This window comes from Macaca nemestrina, chromosome 12 (assembly GCF_043159975.1).
Source record: "Macaca nemestrina isolate mMacNem1 chromosome 12, mMacNem.hap1, whole genome shotgun sequence".
NCBI lineage: Eukaryota > Metazoa > Chordata > Mammalia > Primates > Cercopithecidae > Macaca > Macaca nemestrina.
Window position 1 is genome coordinate 5,554,583 of NC_092136.1, and position 20,788 is coordinate 5,575,370.

At 57.0% G+C, this 20,788-nt stretch overlaps 1 protein-coding gene across 13 annotated transcripts in view; it reads right to left on the reverse strand.

The window, feature by feature from the left end:
- The window catches only part of LOC105469720 (two pore segment channel 2), a 202,702-nt gene that overhangs the window by 155,866 nt on the left and 26,048 nt on the right, over positions 1-20,788 (reverse strand). For 2 of the 13 annotated variants that reach the window (XM_011721164.3, XM_011721165.3), the window contains exons 14-25: positions 18,442-18,561; positions 18,250-18,309; positions 18,024-18,152; positions 17,126-17,175; positions 15,615-15,714; positions 13,730-13,801; positions 12,464-12,540; positions 11,999-12,080; positions 11,821-11,903; positions 11,161-11,242; positions 10,630-10,724; positions 9,423-9,977 (exon numbers count right to left, since the gene is read on the reverse strand). In XM_011721164.3, coding sequence (XP_011719466.2) covers positions 9,899-9,977; positions 10,630-10,724; positions 11,161-11,242; positions 11,821-11,903; positions 11,999-12,080; positions 12,464-12,540; positions 13,730-13,801; positions 15,615-15,714; positions 17,126-17,175; positions 18,024-18,152; positions 18,250-18,309; positions 18,442-18,561 — 1,029 coding nt within the window. In that variant the 3' untranslated portion in view covers positions 9,423-9,898. The other 11 variants (XR_011610439.1, XR_011610438.1, XM_071074126.1 and 8 more) reach the window with 10 other exon arrangements.

Genomic DNA, 20,788 nt, shown 5'->3' on the forward strand with positions numbered 1-20,788 from the left:
AGAACAGGTGGTAGAAACTGAGAGGGCGTTGCTCTGATGGGGGAGATCAGGAAAGGCCTCGTGGGGAGGGGGCTGGGCCGACCCCATGCACTCCCTGTCGCGGCTAAGCCACTAAACTACACCGGAGCTGAGGTGCAGCTGAGCTTGAAATCAGAACTAAGCTACCCCCGACATTACACTCACAAAAGACAGGCAGGAGCCCTGTATGGACCAACAGAAGGCTCACCCATTCCGGGCCTGGGAACTTCCCGGCACTCCCTCCAATATGAGCACGCCACAGACCGCAGTCGTGTTCCTGAGGCCTCTGCCCCACCCCGAGCAGAAGGCACAGCTACCTTCAAATCACGCGGCCACCGCGGCCGGCATCTCCACGCGTCCCTGCTCAGCGCTGCGCTGCAGCTGCACAGGCCTTGCTCCGTCACACCTCGGGGTCTAGGATATTCTGTTAACTGCTGCTCAATGTAATCATTTTCCTTGTATCTCCGTGGATTTGGGACTGATTTAAATACATTATGTGAGGCGGGGCGCAGTGGCGTGGCGCTTTGGGAGGCCGGGACAGCCAGATCCTTTGAGGCCAAGAGTTCAAGACCGGCCTGGCCAACACAGTGAAACCCTATCTCTACTAAAAATACAAAAATAAAAAAGTCAGGCGTGGTGGTGCACACCTGAAATCCCAGCTACTCATGAGGCTAAGGCAGGAGAATCGCTTGATCCCGGGAGGCAGAGGCTGCGGTGAGCCAAGATCACGCCACTGTACTCCAGCCTGGGTGACAAGAGCGAAACTCCGTCTCAAACAATAATAAAATACTAAAAAGGACAATAAAAGGAGCAAATGCCCCACTGACCCACCATCCACGGGACGCGTTCATATGTATGCAGTGTTGCTGCTCTGCAAACACACCTGTAACGGGATTTAAAATGGGCATTTCCACCCGAAAACTGGAGATGTGACATCCCAAGGCAGGAGGCCTCTGGACATAAGAATTTACAGAGGAAACGAATAAAAACCAGCTCCCAACTTGTAGGCCTCTTCACCTTTCACCCACTGGAGATGAGAGAACACCCAGAGGGACCCAGAAAGTAGGGTTAGTGCAAAGGGTGTGGCCACTCCACCAGCCAACGCCCAGCCTGGTGACAGGGCTCAGGGCCACCTGGTGGCCCCCACATGGAGATGGTGCCTGATGCCACAGCAGCCCGGCCATGGGGGGGTGGGCTGGGGAGGGCACCTCTAGCCTCCAGCCAGCGGGCCCAAGAATAACTGATGCTGCCGGGATCCAGGTGGGGACCACGCGGGAGGGGCAGAGGACCCTGGCATGAACTATTTGAAGACTGGCTTAAGGACCCATAGGAGGACCAGGGTCCCCAGTGCCTGAGGTGCTGGGCCAATGAAGGGCCCAGTAGAGGAGCTGACAGGAACCCAGGGAGCCCGATTCAGCTGGAGGCCACCCGCATCAACCGACGTCAGAGCCCACCTCCATCGACCCAGGAAAGGAAGGCCCCTCGCCGCAGACCTCTCCTGCCAGTGCCTCGATCGGCAAATCTGGAAGGAAGAGGTGCCAGGAGAGAGGAAGGAAGTGGCCAGATCCCAGGACTCCCGTCCCAACAGAGTTCCCATGAATTCCACGGCTGACCCACAGCCCCCTCCTTTCCGACATGCCTGGTGCCCCTCACCTGGCAATGGGAGGGCCCGGCTGCACCGGGGATGGGTCCTGCAAGCGGGCGGCAACCACGGCCTCGAGGGTCCCTCGCCCAGAGCATTGCTACTGGGAGCTCCGCCTGCTGCACCCCACACTGCTTCTCCCTCCCTCACTCTTCACTCCACTCTGCACTTATCAAGGTCATTACCACGGGACATGGGAAAGGAGAGGGGCCATATGCCCATCGCCATCCTGAACACTGAGAGCTAAGGACTTGAGTGTAGAGAGGCTGGTGGTCCACCCAGACCGCAGTCGCTATGGCTGAGCCCAGGCCTGGAAACCCAGGAGCCACCCCATGGGAAGTCCGTGGCCACGGCTTGGGGCTGCAGGCAGAGGGGCCCTGGGCTCACGCTCCACCTTGCCACCTGTCTGCATGGGCCCCTGAATCACCTTGTGCCTCAGTCTCCTCACCTGCGAAACGGGGACAATGACCCCACATGCAAGGGGCTCTGAGGGTTGAAGCCGGTGGTTGAAGCTCACAGCCCAGGTCGCTGGCTCGGTTTCCACACTGCCATTCTCCCAACAAGCCCACTCGCCTCCTTTTCCAAAAGACAGGATAGGAGCCAGGGAAAGCCGATTTCAAGTCCAAGACCACGGCCAGTAGCAGGCAGGACCCAGGCCAAGCCTCAGACTCTAGGCCGAGTGTCACCTGCTACCTTCCACAGTGACACACAGAGCCACTGGGAATGGCCACCCTGCCGTGGTGGGCAAAGGGCCGTCCTGGGAGTTGCATCTGATGCTGCAGCACTGATTCAGTGAGTGTTTATCCGGGGCTAGAAGAAGCCAGGCACACGGAGCTCACATTTCCACCCAGAGGTATCAGGTGGTCAAAAGCAGAGAAGGCTGGGGCCGGGAGGAGCAGCAGCAGCAGCACCATTCGCCGGCCGTGCAGTCTTGGCAGGTTATCCATCTTCTTTGAGCCTCAGTTTCCCCATCTGTCAGTGGGTGACTCTGTAGGATTAAACACATCCTTCCTCCGGCCAGCAGGTAAAGGGCTCCGGAAAGCACCTAGAGGCCAGCAGGCCCCCAGCAACATGACTTCTGTCACTCCCAACCAATTATCACTATTATTACTCTCCTGAGATTCCTTTCAAGGGAACTAAAACACAATGGTCATGTGTTCCCTGCCTCCAAGACTAGAAAGTGCCTTCACCCCCTTCACCCCCTGGGCCTCCCGCCATGAGCCTTCGAAACACGCAGACGACCAAACCGAGGCTTCTCTGGGTCCTGGCTCACATCCCAATGTCTCCCAACATGGTGCTGGGGTCACCAACGCCGGGTGGTGGCCTCCTCCAGGCCTAGCCCACCCAGGCTCGTCTCCGCCAGGAAGGGCCGGGCTGACCGACATGAAGACCCGTGCCTCTTCAGGTAGAAACCTTTTCCCTTTTCCCAAAGGCCCTTAGGAAGCTCCAAGCTGGCTTGGAGTAACAGCAGGTCTTCACACTTCATATCCAGCCTCTTCCTCCTCCTCCTGGTCCCAGCCTTTTCTCTGTCGTCCCCCTGGTACGTCCAGGTGAGAACGTGAGCACCCTGTGCCTGGCTCACAGTAGCCCCAGACAAACACTGACTGCGTGCCACAGCACCAGATGTCAGCCACCTTCTGTTCTTTCTGGCATTCGATGGCACGAATAACTACAGATTCCTCCACACCACAGGGCCTCACAGGGGGAGTGGAGGGGCTCAAAAGCCCAGGAGCATGGAGCTGTAGGATTGGAGGCATCAGCCGGGAGCTACCAGACCCCACAGAGGCCGGGACCCCATTTCTGCTCTCTTCATGCCCAGGGGCTCTTGCCGGTGTCTGTGCCCCTGGGAGTGGTGGGGTCCGGTCAGGCTCTCCACATCCAGCCGTGCACCCTGCACACACTCCAGAGCCCAGGCAGACGGGCCAACGTCCTGCCTGGCTCCTGCCGGCCAAGCCACACGTCCACCAGTGTGGCCAGGGGCACCGCAGCACTGAGCAGCCAGCGCTCTTCCCTGATTCCCCCACCCAGAGAGGCTGGGTTCATTCCAACCACCCAGAGAAGGGGCCGTTCTGCAGCTGCTCCTCCCAAAGCACTGCTGGTTTCAAACTGGTCCCTAGCAGCTCCGGGTGCTCCTTACAATTTACTGAAAGAAAACAAGGCAAGGAGGGAGGGAAGCTGGAGCTCCTAGGCCACCCGGCCTCCACATGTGGCCCCTGCCAGCAGCAGCACCTGGAACTTTTCACACATGTACATCCTCAAGCCTGGCCATCTCCATCAGAAACGGGGGCAGAGGCTGGGAATCTGCGTTGTCAACATTCCCCAGGGACTTCTGACGCATACTCAAGTCAGAGACGTGCTGGCAAACGCCCAGCACTGCGTAGGTCTCAGCTTCGGAAATAAGAACCACTCTAGAATGTTCACCATGGACTTGTGTTATCGGGCCCCCACCCACCTCACAAGTCAGTGTGCCCGTCAGCTGCGCTTAAAAAGGCCACAACCCGCAGGGCCTGGGAGGCAGGCAGGCAGGCTCACCTGGCAACAGGTGCTGCTGGGGCCTAGGCCCAGGTGTGGATTAGCCAACTGTGGTCGGAACCAGGGAGGCACCCAGGCCTATACAGACCCCCCCACAGGTGTGGGTCCCACCACCCTGTAAGGCTCCGATTGAATTACTCAGAAGAATAGCTGCCCCACACACACACCCTGACACGTGATTCGAGGGCTGGGGAGAGGTGCACAGGAGGCTGTGCCCGCTGCCCTGGGCCGTCTGCTGGCCGCTTTGATGTGAGGAGTGTTGTCTGGGCTCCACGCCTCCTCTTTGATTTTTAGGAGCGGTGCGGTGTGCCCAGTCCCATTCGGTGGTTTTTAAGCAAGAACTGTTCTAACCTTTTCCTAAGAACCACTAATTATCTCAGGCAGGAAACCCAAGCCAAGCCATTCTGGCGGTAGGGAAGATTCCCCCTGCTGTGCCGAGCGGGACAGAGACCACATGAAAGGCCCCAGCCTGCTTGCTAAGACCCTGATCCCAGGCCCCAGCGACAGACTGGGCATGGATCTCGGACCCCATCCAGCCACCTGCACTGGGGACAGCACGTGGGAGGGAAACTGGAAGAGGACCCTGATGGCCACTGAGGGCTCCCACTGGAGACACCAGGCCTGTGGGGCCAGCAGAACAACAGCTCTGGTCAGCCCTGTGCTTGAGCCCTGGGGGCAGAGGCCCTGCCAGCCCAACCCAGCCCCACCCTGCGTCTGCCCCACTGTGCCCCTGGCACTGCATGTCCTGCCACTGCCCAGCAACGTCCCCGTAGCTGACCCCTGCCCGGCCTTCTCATTCCTGCTTTGTCCCTTTTCTGGCTGCACCCCAGGTCTCCCCCATCAGTCCACACAAGATCCTCCCACGTGAAAACCACCACAATATCCCCTTTGCAGCGAGATTCCCTGGGGGAGCCGCCCACCCTCCCTGTCTTCAATGCCTCTCCTCTCATTCTCCTTTTAATATCTGGCACATGCAAAACGACACACGTACATGTGTATGTTCCAAAGGTTAATACCATGACCATGAGCCCTGCCCAGCCCCACCAGGACAAGAACGTCCCCCGGAACTTGCTCATGGCAGTCAGTTCCTTCCCATCCCATCCCCATTTCCCCAAGAGGTGGCCACTCCCTGGACCATAGGCTTCTGTCTTGTGTTGAAGTAATCTCATCACTGACGTATGCATGCCTGCATGGTACGTTGTTTAAACCTTGTTTTTGAAGATTACATGAATAATACTGTGCCACGTGGAGACTTTCAGAACTTGTTAACCCCACAATATGTTTCTAAGATGTTTCCAGGTAGCTGTTTGCAGCTGGAGTTCATTCATGTTCATGGCCGTGTAATATTCCACTGTCACCAAGCTGCAGTGTACCTGTCATTCTGCCGAGGACGTTTCGGCTGGCAGGTGTGTTGCTAGTACTGATACAGGATCACTCTGCCAACTGTCTTCCAGTGCACATGCGCAGCAGTTTCTCTTGTCAGTGTATCTAGCAGAGAATTACTAAGATATGTCCTATTCAATTGCAACAAATGACACCAAACAATTTTCCAAAGAGGTTGTTTCAGCTTCGTTTGTCTCCAAGGGTAAACATGTAAGTACCAACAATTTAGATGGTCCAACCTCTTCCACTTTGACCATGGAGTGAGTGAAATGTCGTGTTTCAGTTTCATGTTGCATATGTCTAATAACTAGTAAGATGGAGCACCTTTTGACATAGCTATGGAACCTGGTGTTTGCTTTTCTGGTAAAAGCCCAACTTTCTATTGCTTTGTCTGTTTCTTCCTAATTTGTAGGTAGTTTTTATGTGGTCTGGATATAAGTTCTTAGCCGTATCAGTTACCAAAATCTTCTCCCAGTGTGTGGCTTGCCTATTAGGTGGCACACAGGTGACCCCAGTGATCCTTACCCCTACAAAGTCTCCTCCCGTGAACACGTCACTCCCGGGCTTGGGCTGTGTTAGGTGGCACACAGGACTTTAAGGATGGACAGCTGTCCTGGTGGGTCTGGCCTAATCAGGTGAAACTGTAAATGGCACAGGCTTTTCTTAAAGAGATTCAAAGGGCAAGTGGGAGTCAATGTGAGGCGGCTTCTTTGTTGCTGACTTTGAAGATGGAGGGGACCCTATGGCAAGGAATGTGGGTGGCCTCTAGTCCCTAAGAGCAGCCCCCGGCTGACAGCCAGCAGGAAACAGGGACATCAGCCCTATACCTGCAAGCAACTGCATTTGGCCAACAACCCAAGTGAGTATGGGAGCAAACTCCCCCGGAGCTCCCAGAAGGAACCCAGCCCACTGACACCTCAATTTCTGCTGTGTGACACCCTGAGCGGAGAACCTACCAAGTCGTGCCTGGATGTCTGACCTGCAGCTTGGAGCTAAGAAATGAGGTTGTGATAAGCTACCAAGTATGTGGGGACTTGTTACACAGCAACAGAAAACTACCATAGTCTCTATTTACTTGTATCAACAGTCATGGGCTTTAATGAAGTTTTATAGTTTTCTGTATGTACGCCTTGAATATCTTCCTTCCATTTATTTTTAGAAACCTTAAGAATTTTTAATCTTAAATATCCTTTAAAAAATGAATATAACTGAATTCTTGAATATAATTTACAAGCGTACTGCTAGTATCTAGAAAAGCAATTGATTCCAGTATATAATCTCATGGCAGGCCAGGTGCGGGGACTCACACCTGTAATCTAAGCACTTTGGGAGGCCAAGGTGGGAGGATCACTTGAGCCTAGGAATTCAAGAATAGCCCGGGCAACACAGAAATACCCCATCTCTACAAGAAATGAAAAAATTAGCCAGACCTGGTGGCATGTGCCTGTAGTTACAGCTACTCAGGAGGCCGAGGTAGGAGGACTGCTTGAGCCCACGAGTTGGAGGCTGCAGTGAGCCATGATCACACCACTGCACTCCAGCCCGGGTAACAGAGCAAGACCCTAAAATAAATACATGAAAAGGTAATAAAGTAAAAACTTTTTAAATCTCACAGAAAACAACTGTGCTGAATTCTTACTATTCTTAATAATTTTGGCTTTTGTATGTAGACATATTTGAGAAGAAAGCATTACATTTCTTCTACTGCTATTGCTATGTACTTGCATATTTATTGCATCTTAATGAGCCAGGACCCTCAGCAGCATGTAGATTTTGCTGTTCCTGATTGTAAAGGCCCTGACAGTGACAACTTCCATTTGGAAAGCTGTTTGTCGGAGGTTTTGGCAGGAGGGCGTCCACACAAGAGGGGCACACAGTGTGGGAGTCAAAGCCCCAGTCAGATGAGCAGGGCCTGTCTGTGGGGAGTGGGTGGCAGTGATGGGACGCTGGTGACATGCAGGGAAACTGACCCAATAATAGATTGAATAAGGAGAATAAGAACCATTTCCAGAAAGGGCCTTAGAACTATGGAAAGAGAGAAAGCTGGAACATAACCTGTGGTGCTGGGCTGAAATCAGAGGTACTGGTGTCATTCTCAGCTGTTAATAGATGAGAGAAATGGAAGTACATGCACATATCCTCTAGCTCTGTCCACTAAGAGCTCCCGTGCGCAGCAATCCGCAACAGCCAGGAGCACCCCTCGCACCCACAGCCTGATTCCTGGATGCTGCTCTCCATTCAAAGGAACAGGGCTCCTCAGAGCCGGGGCTCGCTCCAGTCAATGAAAGGGAAAGGGGCAGCCAGGTATAAGACAAGGCTGGAACATCTTTTTGCACCAGAAAGTGAAGAAACAGCTAAAGAACTGTAGGTACATAACAAAGAAACACAAAAGGCAGAGGAAGGAGCTCTCACGGGTCAAACTCTCCGATGAGCCGGAGAGTAAACATCGTAACAGACCACAGCCCTGAATACAAGCAGGGGCCAGGTCCACACAGGTGGGAGCAAGGAAGAAAGGAAAAAGTAAAGGCAGTTTGACGGGGATGGGATATTGGCATCGCTTCACACTACCTCCCCACTCATTCATTACAAAGGGTCGTTACTGGGCAGTGGAGAAGCTGACCGGGGCCACCTTCACCAGGCAACAAGAGAGAACACCAGCAGGAGGCTAACTGCATTCGGGCAGCCCCTGCCAGGAGGCAGCGTCCCTCCTGTGACACTCCTAGACGAAACGCAGACCCAGAACCTACCACAAGGAAACCTCACATGAACAACCTGGGAGCCACGGGCTTATCTCCAGAAGTGCCAAGGTCGTACAAGCCCAGGGAGACAGAGCCACCGTCCAGGCGGATTAAGTCACCATGACCACAAAGCCACGTGCAACTCACTCCTGACGCGAATGCGGGTTGGACACCGTCCCAAAGCACAGAGGGTGCAGGGCCAGAACGGCAACCACTCGAGTGATTCAGAAGGAAGCTTCTCTTGACTTGCAACTTTTCCCCAAGTTTGTGGTGGTTTCCATATCATTATTGTTATTATTCGACATGAGTAAAAAGGAACTCATGACCTTCTCCTCGGACTTGCTCCTCTCCCCAGTCTCAATACCAACCACGCTGTTGTTCACGTCACCCCCTCCCCAGCCACCCCACAGGGGCTACGGCGTGGGCTCAGCACCTCTAAAGGAAAAGCAGATGAAAGAACTTGTGCCTCCCAGGGGAAAACGCAGTGCACAGGCAACCCTGGCAGGGCCCATCCCTTCCTGGTCCTGCTGAGCTCGGGCACGGACCGGGCACCAGGCTCCGTGTGCAGTGTGACAGGGAGTGGTGTCCCCTGAGTTGTTTCTGGAAGTTGCTGGGTCCATCTTGCCTTAAAAATAGTCAACCAAATCCCATCCCACCACTAGATGGCACCCAAACCTCAGCAGAAAGGGGGCGTGGGTTGGCCCCTGAGGTGAGAAAACCATTGGTCAGTCTGGACCTGGAGAGCTTCAAGTGGCAACAAGGCTTTCCACACACTGCTCACTTGCCCCACCTCCCCACTCCAGGCCCCCTGCCACACACCTGAGGACACAGGAAACAAGGTCACCATTGGCTTATACATGCCCTTGAGCAAAACAGAAAAGGTGCCCCTCATGGCAGGTAGACGGCGCCCCCCACCCCCAGGATACGCCTCACAGCCATGTGCCCTTGTGCAGTGCACAACCCAAGCAGCTTTACTCAACAACCCCACTCCGGAGAAGCAGGACTAGAATTGTGCTGAAGTTAAGAATGACAATCCCATTCTTCGCAAGACTTACTGATGGAAATAACTGGCAATCAGACCCCTAAAGAAACACACGCAGTCACACTCATGCAAGCCACGAAATAATAAAACACGGTCAAGGTTCTCTCCATGTCAAACCACCAGCATCCCCACCAGAATGCCCCGGAAGTCTGCCGGTTAACCTGTGCGGGCCCTGGTCAGGCCTGTGGTCCCTAACGGCCACCAGCAGCAAAGGCACCCGAAGCTGCAGGGGACAGGGGAGGCCGCTGCTTCTCGCTTTTTTGTCTGTAAGGTCCCTGTGGAGTGGGCGAGGGAATTCTCACTGAAGCAGCTATAAAAGAAAGCGGAGCGCGTGGCGCCTCCCGGAAGCACCAGCAGCTGTTCTGTGGATGGCTGTTGGGCCGCACGCGAAGGACTTGATTCCTGTCTCCAGCTTAGTGGTCTATCAGAGGAAAGGTCTCTTCCTGCTCGGCTGGCCATAGCATGGCCGCCTCTTCCATGATGGGCACCTGTGTAGGCCAGCCTCTCTCTCCTGCCGCCCTGGCTGGGACGGCAGCCCGGATGTCACCTGCACAGCTGCAGGTGCGGGTGCTGGTTCAGCCTCTCCATGAGCTCATCCTCCCTGGGCTCCTCCAGAATATCCCTGTGGAATTGAGGAAAGATGCACACAGGGGCCTCTAAAGGAGGGACACCCCGGTCTGCTCACAAGAACAGGGGAGCAGAGCTTAGCAACACATGCAAAGTGAGTGTCACAGGGACACAGAGACACGGGGACTCAGATGAGCCTCAGGATGGATGCGGGCCCTAGAAATATCTACACAGTATTCTCAAAAGCCCAGGGGGCACATCTTCCCACTGGCTGGCAGGACCGCAGGGCTTGGCTGCAGCGACTCAGCAGCCCCTCGTAGAAGGCACAGCCCCACAGCAGGCTGCTTCTGGGTGGTCACCTTTCCGGACTAGTAGAGGAACCATCTCAAAGCTGCCAGGAGAAGAGATGGGTGTGGTTTCCTCAGGTCCCCTGTTTACATCCAACAGAATCCAACGGACCCTGAAGGATGGTGCCTTAAATATGCCCAAGCAGGACAAGACAAAGGATATGACCCCAGTGGCAGGAAGAGGAAGCCTCCCGATTCCAGCTCTGAGCTTCTCCCATGCAGCACAGGACCAAAGCCAGATAACCGGGCTGAGAGGGAGGAGGGCCATCAGGGCCTGCTGGCCACCTTCGCCCCTCCACCCCCCAGATCTTGGCTTCACACCCCAGGGGGCCACACAGAAGGCCTTCCCCACTCACACACCTGAATGGGAGCTCCACAGTCATCTGGTAGGTGGCCTCCGCGGTCCCAGCAAGTGGCTGCAGGTGGCTCTGGGGGTCCCACTTGTGAAGGAAGTTCTGGCAAGCAGGAGGGAGTGGCCAGTGAGTGTGGGCCCCGAGTGAAAGCAGCCTTGCCCCATCCCCAGCCCCTCCAGGGTCAGCCACAGGGCACCCACTGAGGGGGCTGAGCCGTTCACCCTGGACACCCAGGCACAGGCCTCAGGAGGCTGCTGGCTCCTCCTGGAGCCGACGTCCAAGTCCCTCCTTCAGCCCGACCTGGCGGCCTGAGAATTCCCACAGCCCAGATGTCAGGAGCGTCCCCCAAGGCCCCAGCAGCCAGGGGAGGCAGCACTGAGCCCCACAGGAAGGGCTCAGCCTCACTCAGGACCCGCCTAACCCAGCACAACTCTCCCATCAAAGTTCCAGGCAGGCCTGGCCAGTGGCCTCAGGCCCATCGAGAGTGAATTAGAAACAAATGACCACGGAGAACAGCCTGGGTGGGGATCTCTGATACCTCCAGAATCAGGGCCAGAAACAGGTTGACCCAGATGACAGACGACACCAGCCACCACAATACAAAATAGATCTTGGACCACCTGCGGAGGACAGAGGCCCACCCCGTGAACCATGATGAGCAAAGCAAGAGCACTCGATACAGACACGGCTGCTGTGTGGTCAGGATGGCTCCTAGGCATCCGGTCCACGCACACCATGATACAGAGCGCGCTACTATTTCCACCTCAAAACAACCCAGCCGAGGCCTAGAAATGTGCAACAAGCTGCCGAGGTAGCTCAGCCAGCAGGAGGCAGTGCTGGGATTAAAACCCAGGACCATCGCTGGGGACAGTCTGAGCTCAAGCTCAGAGCTGAACTATCTCGTTCATTCAGCCTTCCCAGGGCTCCCCCACCCCCGTGGACTTCCTCAGAAGCCCCAAACACACCAATAGCCTCCACGAGGTGTAAACCCAGAGTCACTGGCCACCATCCTGAGAGTCACGATGTGGCTATGCAGGGGGCAGGGGCAAGGCCAGCCAGGATGCCACTCTGGCTGACTTCCCTGTCAAGGCCCGAGTCCCTGTCGCAGCCACGCTCCAGGCATCTAGTGCAGCGTGCCCGGATGCAAGGGAACCCCCAGGCTGCACGGAGAATCACCGCCGCCCAGACGGGGACTCACGGGCCCGAGTAGCGCCGATAGGCATCCAGGAGCACTTGCCAGTTGTTCACCACCATCAAGTTCCACAGAGTGACCAGGGCAGCCTGCAGGGGCAGAGACCAGCAGTCCAGGAGGGCCCAGGAGGTGGGGAGGGGAGGAGCCCAGGGAGCAGGGCGCTAGGGCAGGGCACAGGGCTCACCGCAAAGTCATCGAAGTTGTTGGCCCAGTACTCCAGCTGCTCGAAGCTCCCACAGGGCGCCGAGCCATTGGCAGAGGCCAGGCTGGGGGTCACAACACACCTGGGTCAGGGGCGGGGGCTCCAGATTCTGAGGCCTGACACCTTACAGCCCCTCCTCTGCCGGTGTGCTCAGCCTGGCCTGAAGGTCCAAACTGGGGTACAGAGGGTCAGGGGGCAGGGAGAGTGCTGCTCTGAGCAGGCCATGAGAAATGTGTTTAGCAGACTCCAGGCAAGGGCTCCTAGCAGAGGCACGGAGCAGAGGTGGAAATCGGAGATCAGGAAAAGAGGGTGGAGGGAGGAGATGAAGGAACTGGGAGAACAGCCTCCCCTCCTAAGACGCTGAGCCCACCAAGGCCACCGCCAAGGCCTCCCACCCACGCTGGCACCCCTGAGACACTCCCCATGGCACCACAGACCCCACCTCACCTGCTGTTTCCAGGGGGAGCCACAACGACACCTCGAAACAAGCTGATCCCAACAACGGCAAATTCGTAGTAGACCACCTGGGGGCCAGGAGCCAGGGACTGGTCAGCCCCACCCATGGGCGCACCTGCCCCCACCCCTCCCCGCCCTCAGACAGAACCACAAAGCCAGGCTGACGCCTGTGAGGCCAGGACCCTCTGCCCAGAGCTGGGATTCCAGCCTGGCTGCTACTTCAAAACACATGCAGCTGGCCTCCCCCAGGGCTGCCAGGTCCACAGACACAGTGGGGCTCAGGCAGGGGTGGTCACGGAGCTCCTACGGGAATACAGGTACCCTGGCAGCCACAGTTAGGGGACAGGCTGCCGGCCCACCCCAGGCCTATCCCTAACATGCATCAGTAGAGAGCGGAGGGGTACACGCCTGAGCTAACCTGGTCCCCTTTCTGGGCCTCAGTTTCCTCTGCTATGCAAGTTAGGGGGCTGGGCAGACAGCACCTGAGGCAAGATTCTCTTCCCGGCGTCTATTTCCAGAGGCACGAGGCACAGCTGGGGTCCAGCTCAGAGCACCCCGTGGCCCCAGAGACACCTTCTCACACCAGTGGTCTCTATGTCAACGTGGTCAGAATAAAATGACAAAACTGCCTGAAGTGCGGCCGGGCTTCCTGCAGAGGGCGCCTCCTGTCACTCCACACGAAGCAGCTCTGGGGCCTGCCTGGTCACGGGCCCCTCTCCTGCCCAAGCCCGGCCACCAGGCAGAGCAGACGGGCTCCTCAGCTGGAAGGCTGGCCAAGGGGAGGGGCCGGGGCGTCCCACAGTTCTTGCTCAGCAAATGTGGCTGCAAGTCCCTGAAACCCCTCTAAGAAAGGAACCTCGACCAAGTCCTCATCCTAGGGCTTGTGTGGGCTTTGGGGTCCTGGAGGCAAAGCCCTGTGCCTCTTAAATTTCTGTCATTAGTTTCTCAACGAGATCCACAACCCAGAAAACACGAGAGACTCAAAAGTTACCAAAACCCTCTGTGGCATGGGCGGGAAGCATGCCCACGCAGCGCCACCAGCCACACCGCCCTGAGCACCCTGCTCTGCGAAGAATGGGATGCCTCTGGCTTCTCACCCCGACCCTGTACTCCCCTGGCCTCGGGAACCTGCTGCCGTCCAAACCCAAGAAACTTCCTGCCGACAGAGCAGTGAGCTGGCCCGGCACTGCCTTCCGCCAGCCTCCCAGCCTCCCACTCCAGTGCATATCCCACCGCCAGCAGCAGCCTGGGACTCACCACCAGGATCCCGCCAAACGCACGCATGTTCTGCACCAGGCCCACGACGGTACTGGCCACCACGGCCATCGGCTGAGGACAGGAAGAGAGCCAGCCCTTACTCCTCCTGGCCCCGCAGGGGGAACACCATCCCGGCCTACCACCCTGACCCTGACGGAAAGGCAAGATGGGGCAGGCCAATGACCACCAACCCACACACACCTGGACCCACAGCCACCCCACACGCCTCTACACACCCACACAGCCTGTCAGGCCCCCACATCCACCCATACACACCCTCGCACCCCAACACCCACATCTACCCACACGCACTCACACACGCTTGCATCGCCCACCCGCACGCACTCACTCACCCACTCCTGCATCCCAACACCTCCAGCCCAGCCTCATTCAAGCACTGACTTCAAGTCCCTGTGGGAAGCCCTTCTCTGCCTCCCAACCCACTGCGGGTGGGTCAGCTACTCTGTGGCCTGGAGGTGCCAAAGCAATGCAGAGGTAGAGGTGGCAGGACCACCCGCAGGAACTGAGTCTGAGAAGGGGCCTCTGAGAACCAGCAGGGAGGCCCCAGCTCCAAAGAGCCGCTCCTCCTCATCACAGGGTAACCGGGAGAAAGGCTTTCACATCAGCCACATCAACCCACCTGAGGAATCCAAATTACACAACACAGCTAAACGCCACAGTGGAGACCAGTCAGCATGGATGTGTGCACACGGGCGTGTCATCGTGAGCATGCATATACTCACGTGAGAGGCCCTGGGAAACTGCAACTTCAAGCAAAACGGCGTGATTCCAGGGCCTGCTGTGCGTCATTTCCCTTAAAGTCACAGTTTCCAAGAACCTGTGGGTGGCACTGAGGCCTTACTGTGGATGTGTGCACACACGATCATGCGTCTTATACAGGCACAGGTTCACATGGATATCTGCATGCGATTATCTGTGCACACAGTGATGCGAGGGTGTGTGTATATATGAATGTACGTGTGCATGTGCATGATGTGTATTGTATGATGTGTATTGTGACTGTGTATGATCATGTGTGCCTGCGATTGTGTGTGCATGCGTGTGCATGGTCACGTGTGGTTGTGTGTGAGATTATGTATGTACGGCTGTATTCTATATGTGTATGATTGTGTGTACCTGTATGGTTGTAATTATGTGTGAATACGTGTGCGTGTGTGTGTATGTATGAAGGTCCCAGCACAGCAGCCCCCTAGGAAGGCTCAGGATCCCTGAGCTGCCTTCAAGTGGGACATACTGCCAGGTGGGACAGGTGCACAGCTCAGAGGAAGGATGAACGGGGACAGAGGAGGGACCTGGACACTCAGAAGAGGGGTCTTAGGACATGGAGCCAGGAGCAGCGAGGCCCAGAACCCCCACCTCTGCCTGCCCGCACTTTCAAAGTGCCCACTGCTCCCAACCGGTGCATTAAGAGAAACCAGTGCTCAGAGATGATCATGAGCCACCTGCACCCGCATTAAGGAATCCTGGAAAGGAGCTCTCTGGCCAAAGACACCGCTGCCCTCATTACTAGCACCCTGGGAGCCATGGCAAAGACCTTTCTGGAAACCTCAGAGACCTAGGGGAGCGCTGGTGTCCAGGGCTCCAATCCCAAGGAGCTCCTGCGACTGGCCAAAGCACTGCGCCCTCCACACCCTTGCCCGCCTTGCTCTCCCCACCCAGAAATGCAGGGCTGGGCTATCCTGCTTCTAATGACCCTACCCCAGCATCACAAGAACACGGCAGAGAGCTGAGGGTGCAGTCAGGGAGCCCAGAGTGACGGGCATAGTCCTCGGGCCCTTCCTGCCCCAAGCTCACCCACCCTGGAGCAACGCAGCAGCGGGAACCAGGAGGGCGGGGCGAGCGCGGGGGTGGGGCCGGCACGCACCTTCATGCTGGGGATGATGCGCAGGAAGCGGAACACGATGAGCATGTTCAGCATGCGGGTCATGTCCCACAGCGACAGCAAGCCCAGCATCTCCGGCCTCCTGGGGAGAGACACGGGGGGCGAGTTTGGAGGGGCCCAGGAGCCCCACGGGGAGGAGACAAGGAGACGCCTGGGCTCCTGGACAGAGGCGCAGGGAGGGCAACGGCACAGACAAGAGTGCACCCCACAGCCAACCCCGAGCAGAAAAGCCTCCGCCGGGCAGTGAGAGGGCGGGGCCTGGGTCACTCACTGCTCTGCTTCCATCTGCAGCCCCGGAGCGACCCCCATTCCCCCAACACCTTCCCACCCGGTCCTCACAGGAAGGCTGCAGCCCTCCTTCTATACAGACCCTCCGTCCACACGGGAGGGCACGGAGGCTCCAGACACTGAACTTGCTCCAGCTCAGGCCCCAGCAGAACTGGGTGAGCCAAGTCTCCTGCCTTGGTTTCCTGCGCTTGGCGGGTCTCGGTCTTTCCATGCTTTCATTTCTATTGAAACTCAAACCCATTCTCATCCAGAGTGTCAGCCCCCCAAGGTAATGACTTAGACCAAAGTGCAGCTGGCATGCTCAGTGCACGTGAAAGACGAAGCCACGCCAGCCCCATGGCGCAGCACGGTGGCACTGCCTGCCTTCCTGGGGGGCTTCCCAGGGAGGTGACGGAACAGCAGGCCTCTGCTGTTCACCGTGCCCACCCCCTCCAAGCGATTCCCAGCTGCTCCCTAGGCAGGGGGGGTGGATAACAAAGCACACACAGACCCAAGGAGCCTGGCCTAACCACAGGGCCGAGGCTGGCACACTGGGCCCTGTGCCCCACCCTTCCTGTCTCATCACGGGCACACCGGAGCCACACTGCCAAGGCAGAGCAGCCCGGCTGATGGCCAGGGCAGAGTCCCTGCCCAGGTTGTCTGTTCATGGCCAGAACCCTGGCAGTGAGGAATCAGCACACTGCATCAGAGTTCAGCGAGCCCCGGGCCCCTGGCTCCACTATTTTAAGGGGGCTAAAGTGACATCTAGAGTGGGAGGTGATGACTCAAGGTCACTCTGTGAGTTGGGGGCTCTCCCAAGGACCTTCCCGCCAGCAGAGGGGCTCAGCCCAACCCCAGTGATCACAGGCCCCCCCTGAGACCTGAGCCAGGGGCATCTCCACTGCCAACCCCCAGCATGTGTGCTGGGAGGGGGAGCCCACTGCCACTGTGGAGGGCATCTCCGAGGGGGAACAACGGCTTCCCTCCACAGCCTGCAAGCGCCAGCTTCTGGAGAGAGGACGCCCAGAGCGATGGCAGGGCCCTGCCCCGACACAGCCTCTGCTGAGGGATCGGCCCACCCATTCCACCATCATGGGGTCTGCCCTAGAGTCAGAGCAGACCCGGCGGGCAGGCCTGGCTCCCTGGACACCACTGAGACCCTCCCAGGGGTGCTAGGTGGTGGTGTTGTTTGCTGTAGCCGCCCTCGGTTCTGCCCAGTCACATACCAGCCTGGGCGTGGCAATCGGTACACAGCCAGAGTTGAGATCTCCAAAACCTTTAATTACAAAAGAAAAGAAGGCTTCGCTACAGCAACACTAATCTGGGCAGCCCTTAAAGGAAATATAAAGCTCATCTCTAACACATTCTCCCCAAAAGGGGCTTTTGGGGAGAAACCAGAGCTTGGTCCTGGACCCCGTGGGTTGGCTGCAGATGTCGGGACTCCCTTCAGCTGGAAAGAAACCCTGGCCTCAGGAATCGGGGGACTCAGGAATCGGGGGACTCAGGAATCGGGGACTCAGGAATCGGGGGACTGCACAGATTGGGGGCGGGGATGGCAGAAAACTACTGAGTCAAGGACAGACCGCAGGGCCCTTCTCAAGCTTCTCTTCACCCGCGTGCCGAGGGGCCTGCCAGCTACAGCAAACGTCACTCTGATGTGGCCGCCTGTGACACACACCCCAAGGGTGACATGCCCTCACTCCCACGGGGTCTGGGGAAAGGAAGTGTAAGCATTTCCCAAGAACACCCTGGTGCCTGAGAGCCCCCGGCCCCTCGCTCCACCATGCTGAGGTCACACCGTCTATCAGTGACATTAGAGGCTGTGCCCCGGGCTGGAGTCGCTGGCCAGGGCTACGGGTCCTTCAGGGCCTCCCCTGGGGGTCAGGAGTGGCAGCCTGTCCCCCATGACACTCAAACACAGTAGAAACCCAGCCTCCTAAAGCCCACCGGCTACCCACTGAGCAACTCGGCTGGAAGGGAAGCCAGCCCTCACCACTGAGAACAGAAGCCCACCTTCCCACAGCCTCTGGTCCTCAGGGGAGGCCTGAGATGGGCCAGCACAGAGCCCAGGTGGCGCTCACCCACCCGCCCAGGAGAGGCCAGCCTCGGACGCGCCTATTTTACCAGCAGGACAATGGTGAAGAGCCCATCAAACACGTTGCTGGGATAGGACAGGTACCCTCGCAGGCCCAGGGCAAAGACCTTGAGCAGCATCTCCAACAGGTAGTACACAATGAAGACACAGTTGAGAATCTAAAGGGGCAGAAGAGGCACCCAGCATTGGGCCCCAGGGCTGGCAGCCCTGCCCAGCCTCGCCCTGGCCCTGACAGGTGGGCAGCTCAGAACTTACCCCCAAGACAAAGTCATCACGCTCAACAGGCAGCACATCTGCATCCAGCACCAGGAACACCTGCAAAGCCAGAGCAGAGGGCTCACCGGCTGGCCCAGCACAGCGGTGGGCGAGGCAGGCGGGGCAGGCTCCCGTGCAAGGTGGGTGGGAACAGGCACTTCCAGGCCAGCTCTGAGGCAAATCTGCACTCACGCAAATGGACACCAGGTTTGCCAGGGCGATGAGGTTCCCCAGGTAGTCAAAGTAGTAGTGGCCAAAGACGAACTGGGCACTCTGCAGAAACGGGGACTGGTACTCGGGCCTCGGCGGGTGCTGGGTAAGGAACACACGCGCTCAGAAGCACAGTCTAGCAGCCGTGGCTGTTGCAGCCCAAAAACGCTCATGCCCTCTTATTCTGGGATTAGATTTTTTCCTACCTCATCTCCCATCCTATCTATCCAGTCACAGGAAATAATCCCAGACACAGAAATCGCTTTATACATTGAGGTGTTTATCTCAGTGGTCTTTGTAACACCCAAAGAGAAATAGAAGCAACTGAAATGTCCACTGAGGCTGTAAGGAAATCATGCTGTGATATTAGAGTCACCTTAAATGTATGCAAAGTGTCACCCTGATATTTAAAAACAAAAAAGCTGTGTGAAAAAACACACGTAAGTGATATGCTCAGAGCTACAGAAACTTAGCACAGAACCGACTCCTGTATGGTGGGCCGGCAGCGGCAGAAGGCAGTGAGGGGCAGGCGGGCAGCCACTGCCACTGTCAGGATCCTCGCGAGACCCAGCACTTCCCACGCTCAGCAGCCTCCTTGAGACACGTCCACGTGTGCACGAGGTCGACAACGGGAACGGCCTAAATGTTTCTCAGCAAGGGGACCTGCACCTGCCGTCCTACACGGGGCCACTGACCACCGGCGGCTATTTCATGATAATTTCGATGCAACGAAATTCAACACTCAGTTATTCAGTGGCAACAGCCACGTGTCAAGTACTCCACAGCCGCATGTGACACGTCGCTACAGCTCATCCCCCCAAAAAATCCATATGAAAATGGAGAGGGCGAGAAGACACGGCTGCATGAACAGGCAGGCTGCGGAGTGAAAATCGCGATGCTTCACGTATACGTCAAAGAAGAACAAAGCAACTGTTTCCTCCGGTGCCTACAAATGCCTGAAATTACACGGGGAAAAGTCTGGAAGGAAAACACCAAAATAGCCAGTTGAATAGAGTGTCTACTCTCGAGTGAGATCCAAACTGGCGGTGCAGTGATCAGCGAACTTCCTCTCGGCTCCCGATATCCTCCTCGACACGCACTCTGCCACAACGGCAGGGCCCCTTTCAGCGTCTCGTCCGCAGTGTGAGGGAGGTGGGGCTTTCTCAGCGGAGGGGCTGGAGGGACATGGCAGGAGGGCAAGTGAGGGACACCGCAGGAGGGCAGGAGGGCAAGTGAGGGACACCGCAGGAGGGCAAGTGGGGGGACACCACAGGAGGGCAGGAGGGTGGGAGGGCAAGTGGAGGGACACGGCAGGAGGGCAGGCCTCCCCTGTGGTTTCCGGATGCTGCAGGGTGGATCGGGGTGTGGTGTGAAGCACATGTGGACGCTCTCTGTCCCAGACACACAGTCCCCGGGCGACCTACAGCCGCAGCCTGACCTCCTGAAAATTTCTCAGCTTCCCCCAGTCCTCAGGGTGGAAACCAGTGCCCAAACGCCACCTGCCCGCACTGGCACACAATTCCCTCGGCAGGACAATGCCACCGCCTGCTCACAGCCTGAGCCTGCTGCACCCGGGAAGGTCGCCTCCTGCTTACCCGGTGACCACAGACCAACCGGAGCCCAGGGAGACCAGTGAACGTCTCTGCATTCCTGTGGATGAACCCACACCTTATCTCAAGAGGTCTGAACCCCGGCTTTGGAGGGTCCCCATCCAGGTCCATCCTTTCTCACGCACTCCCCTCGGCCCGAGGACACCACACGGTTTCCTTACATCTTACAGTTACTCTTTTATCGTAGTTGCCACTTCCATATACGACACTTTCTGTTTAACCCAGACTGACCGTGGCCAAGAGAGATTTTAGCATTATCTGTATGTTTAAATTGTTACAGGGAGCAGGTGTTCACACGTTAGCTGTGTAACTGAGAAGTAACTGATATGACTAAAGTGGTTGTCTCTGGGTAGAAAGCCAGTGAGGTGGATTTTCCCACTTTCCTCTGTTGTCTATAATGAATGACGACTACATTTTTAACCCCAAAAGCTTCTTATATGAAGAGGAGACTTCTTTCAGCAGCAGGCAGGGCACCTTCTCTGGAGCTCGCCAGCAAGCACCAAACTACTGCCTGGCCACGGCCAGACTGACGCCCAGGCGGTGACCCCACACAGGAGGGCTCTCGAAAAGGCTGGCGCTCCCATGACGTCAGCCTGCCAAGAAAGCACCTCTGTGCTTCCAAACCCACAGGCTGCCCCAAATCTCAGCAATCCCAGAAGCATCTACCTCCCAAAATGGAAGCTCAGCCAGCCCTTCGCATCAGCGGGCACTGCATCTGC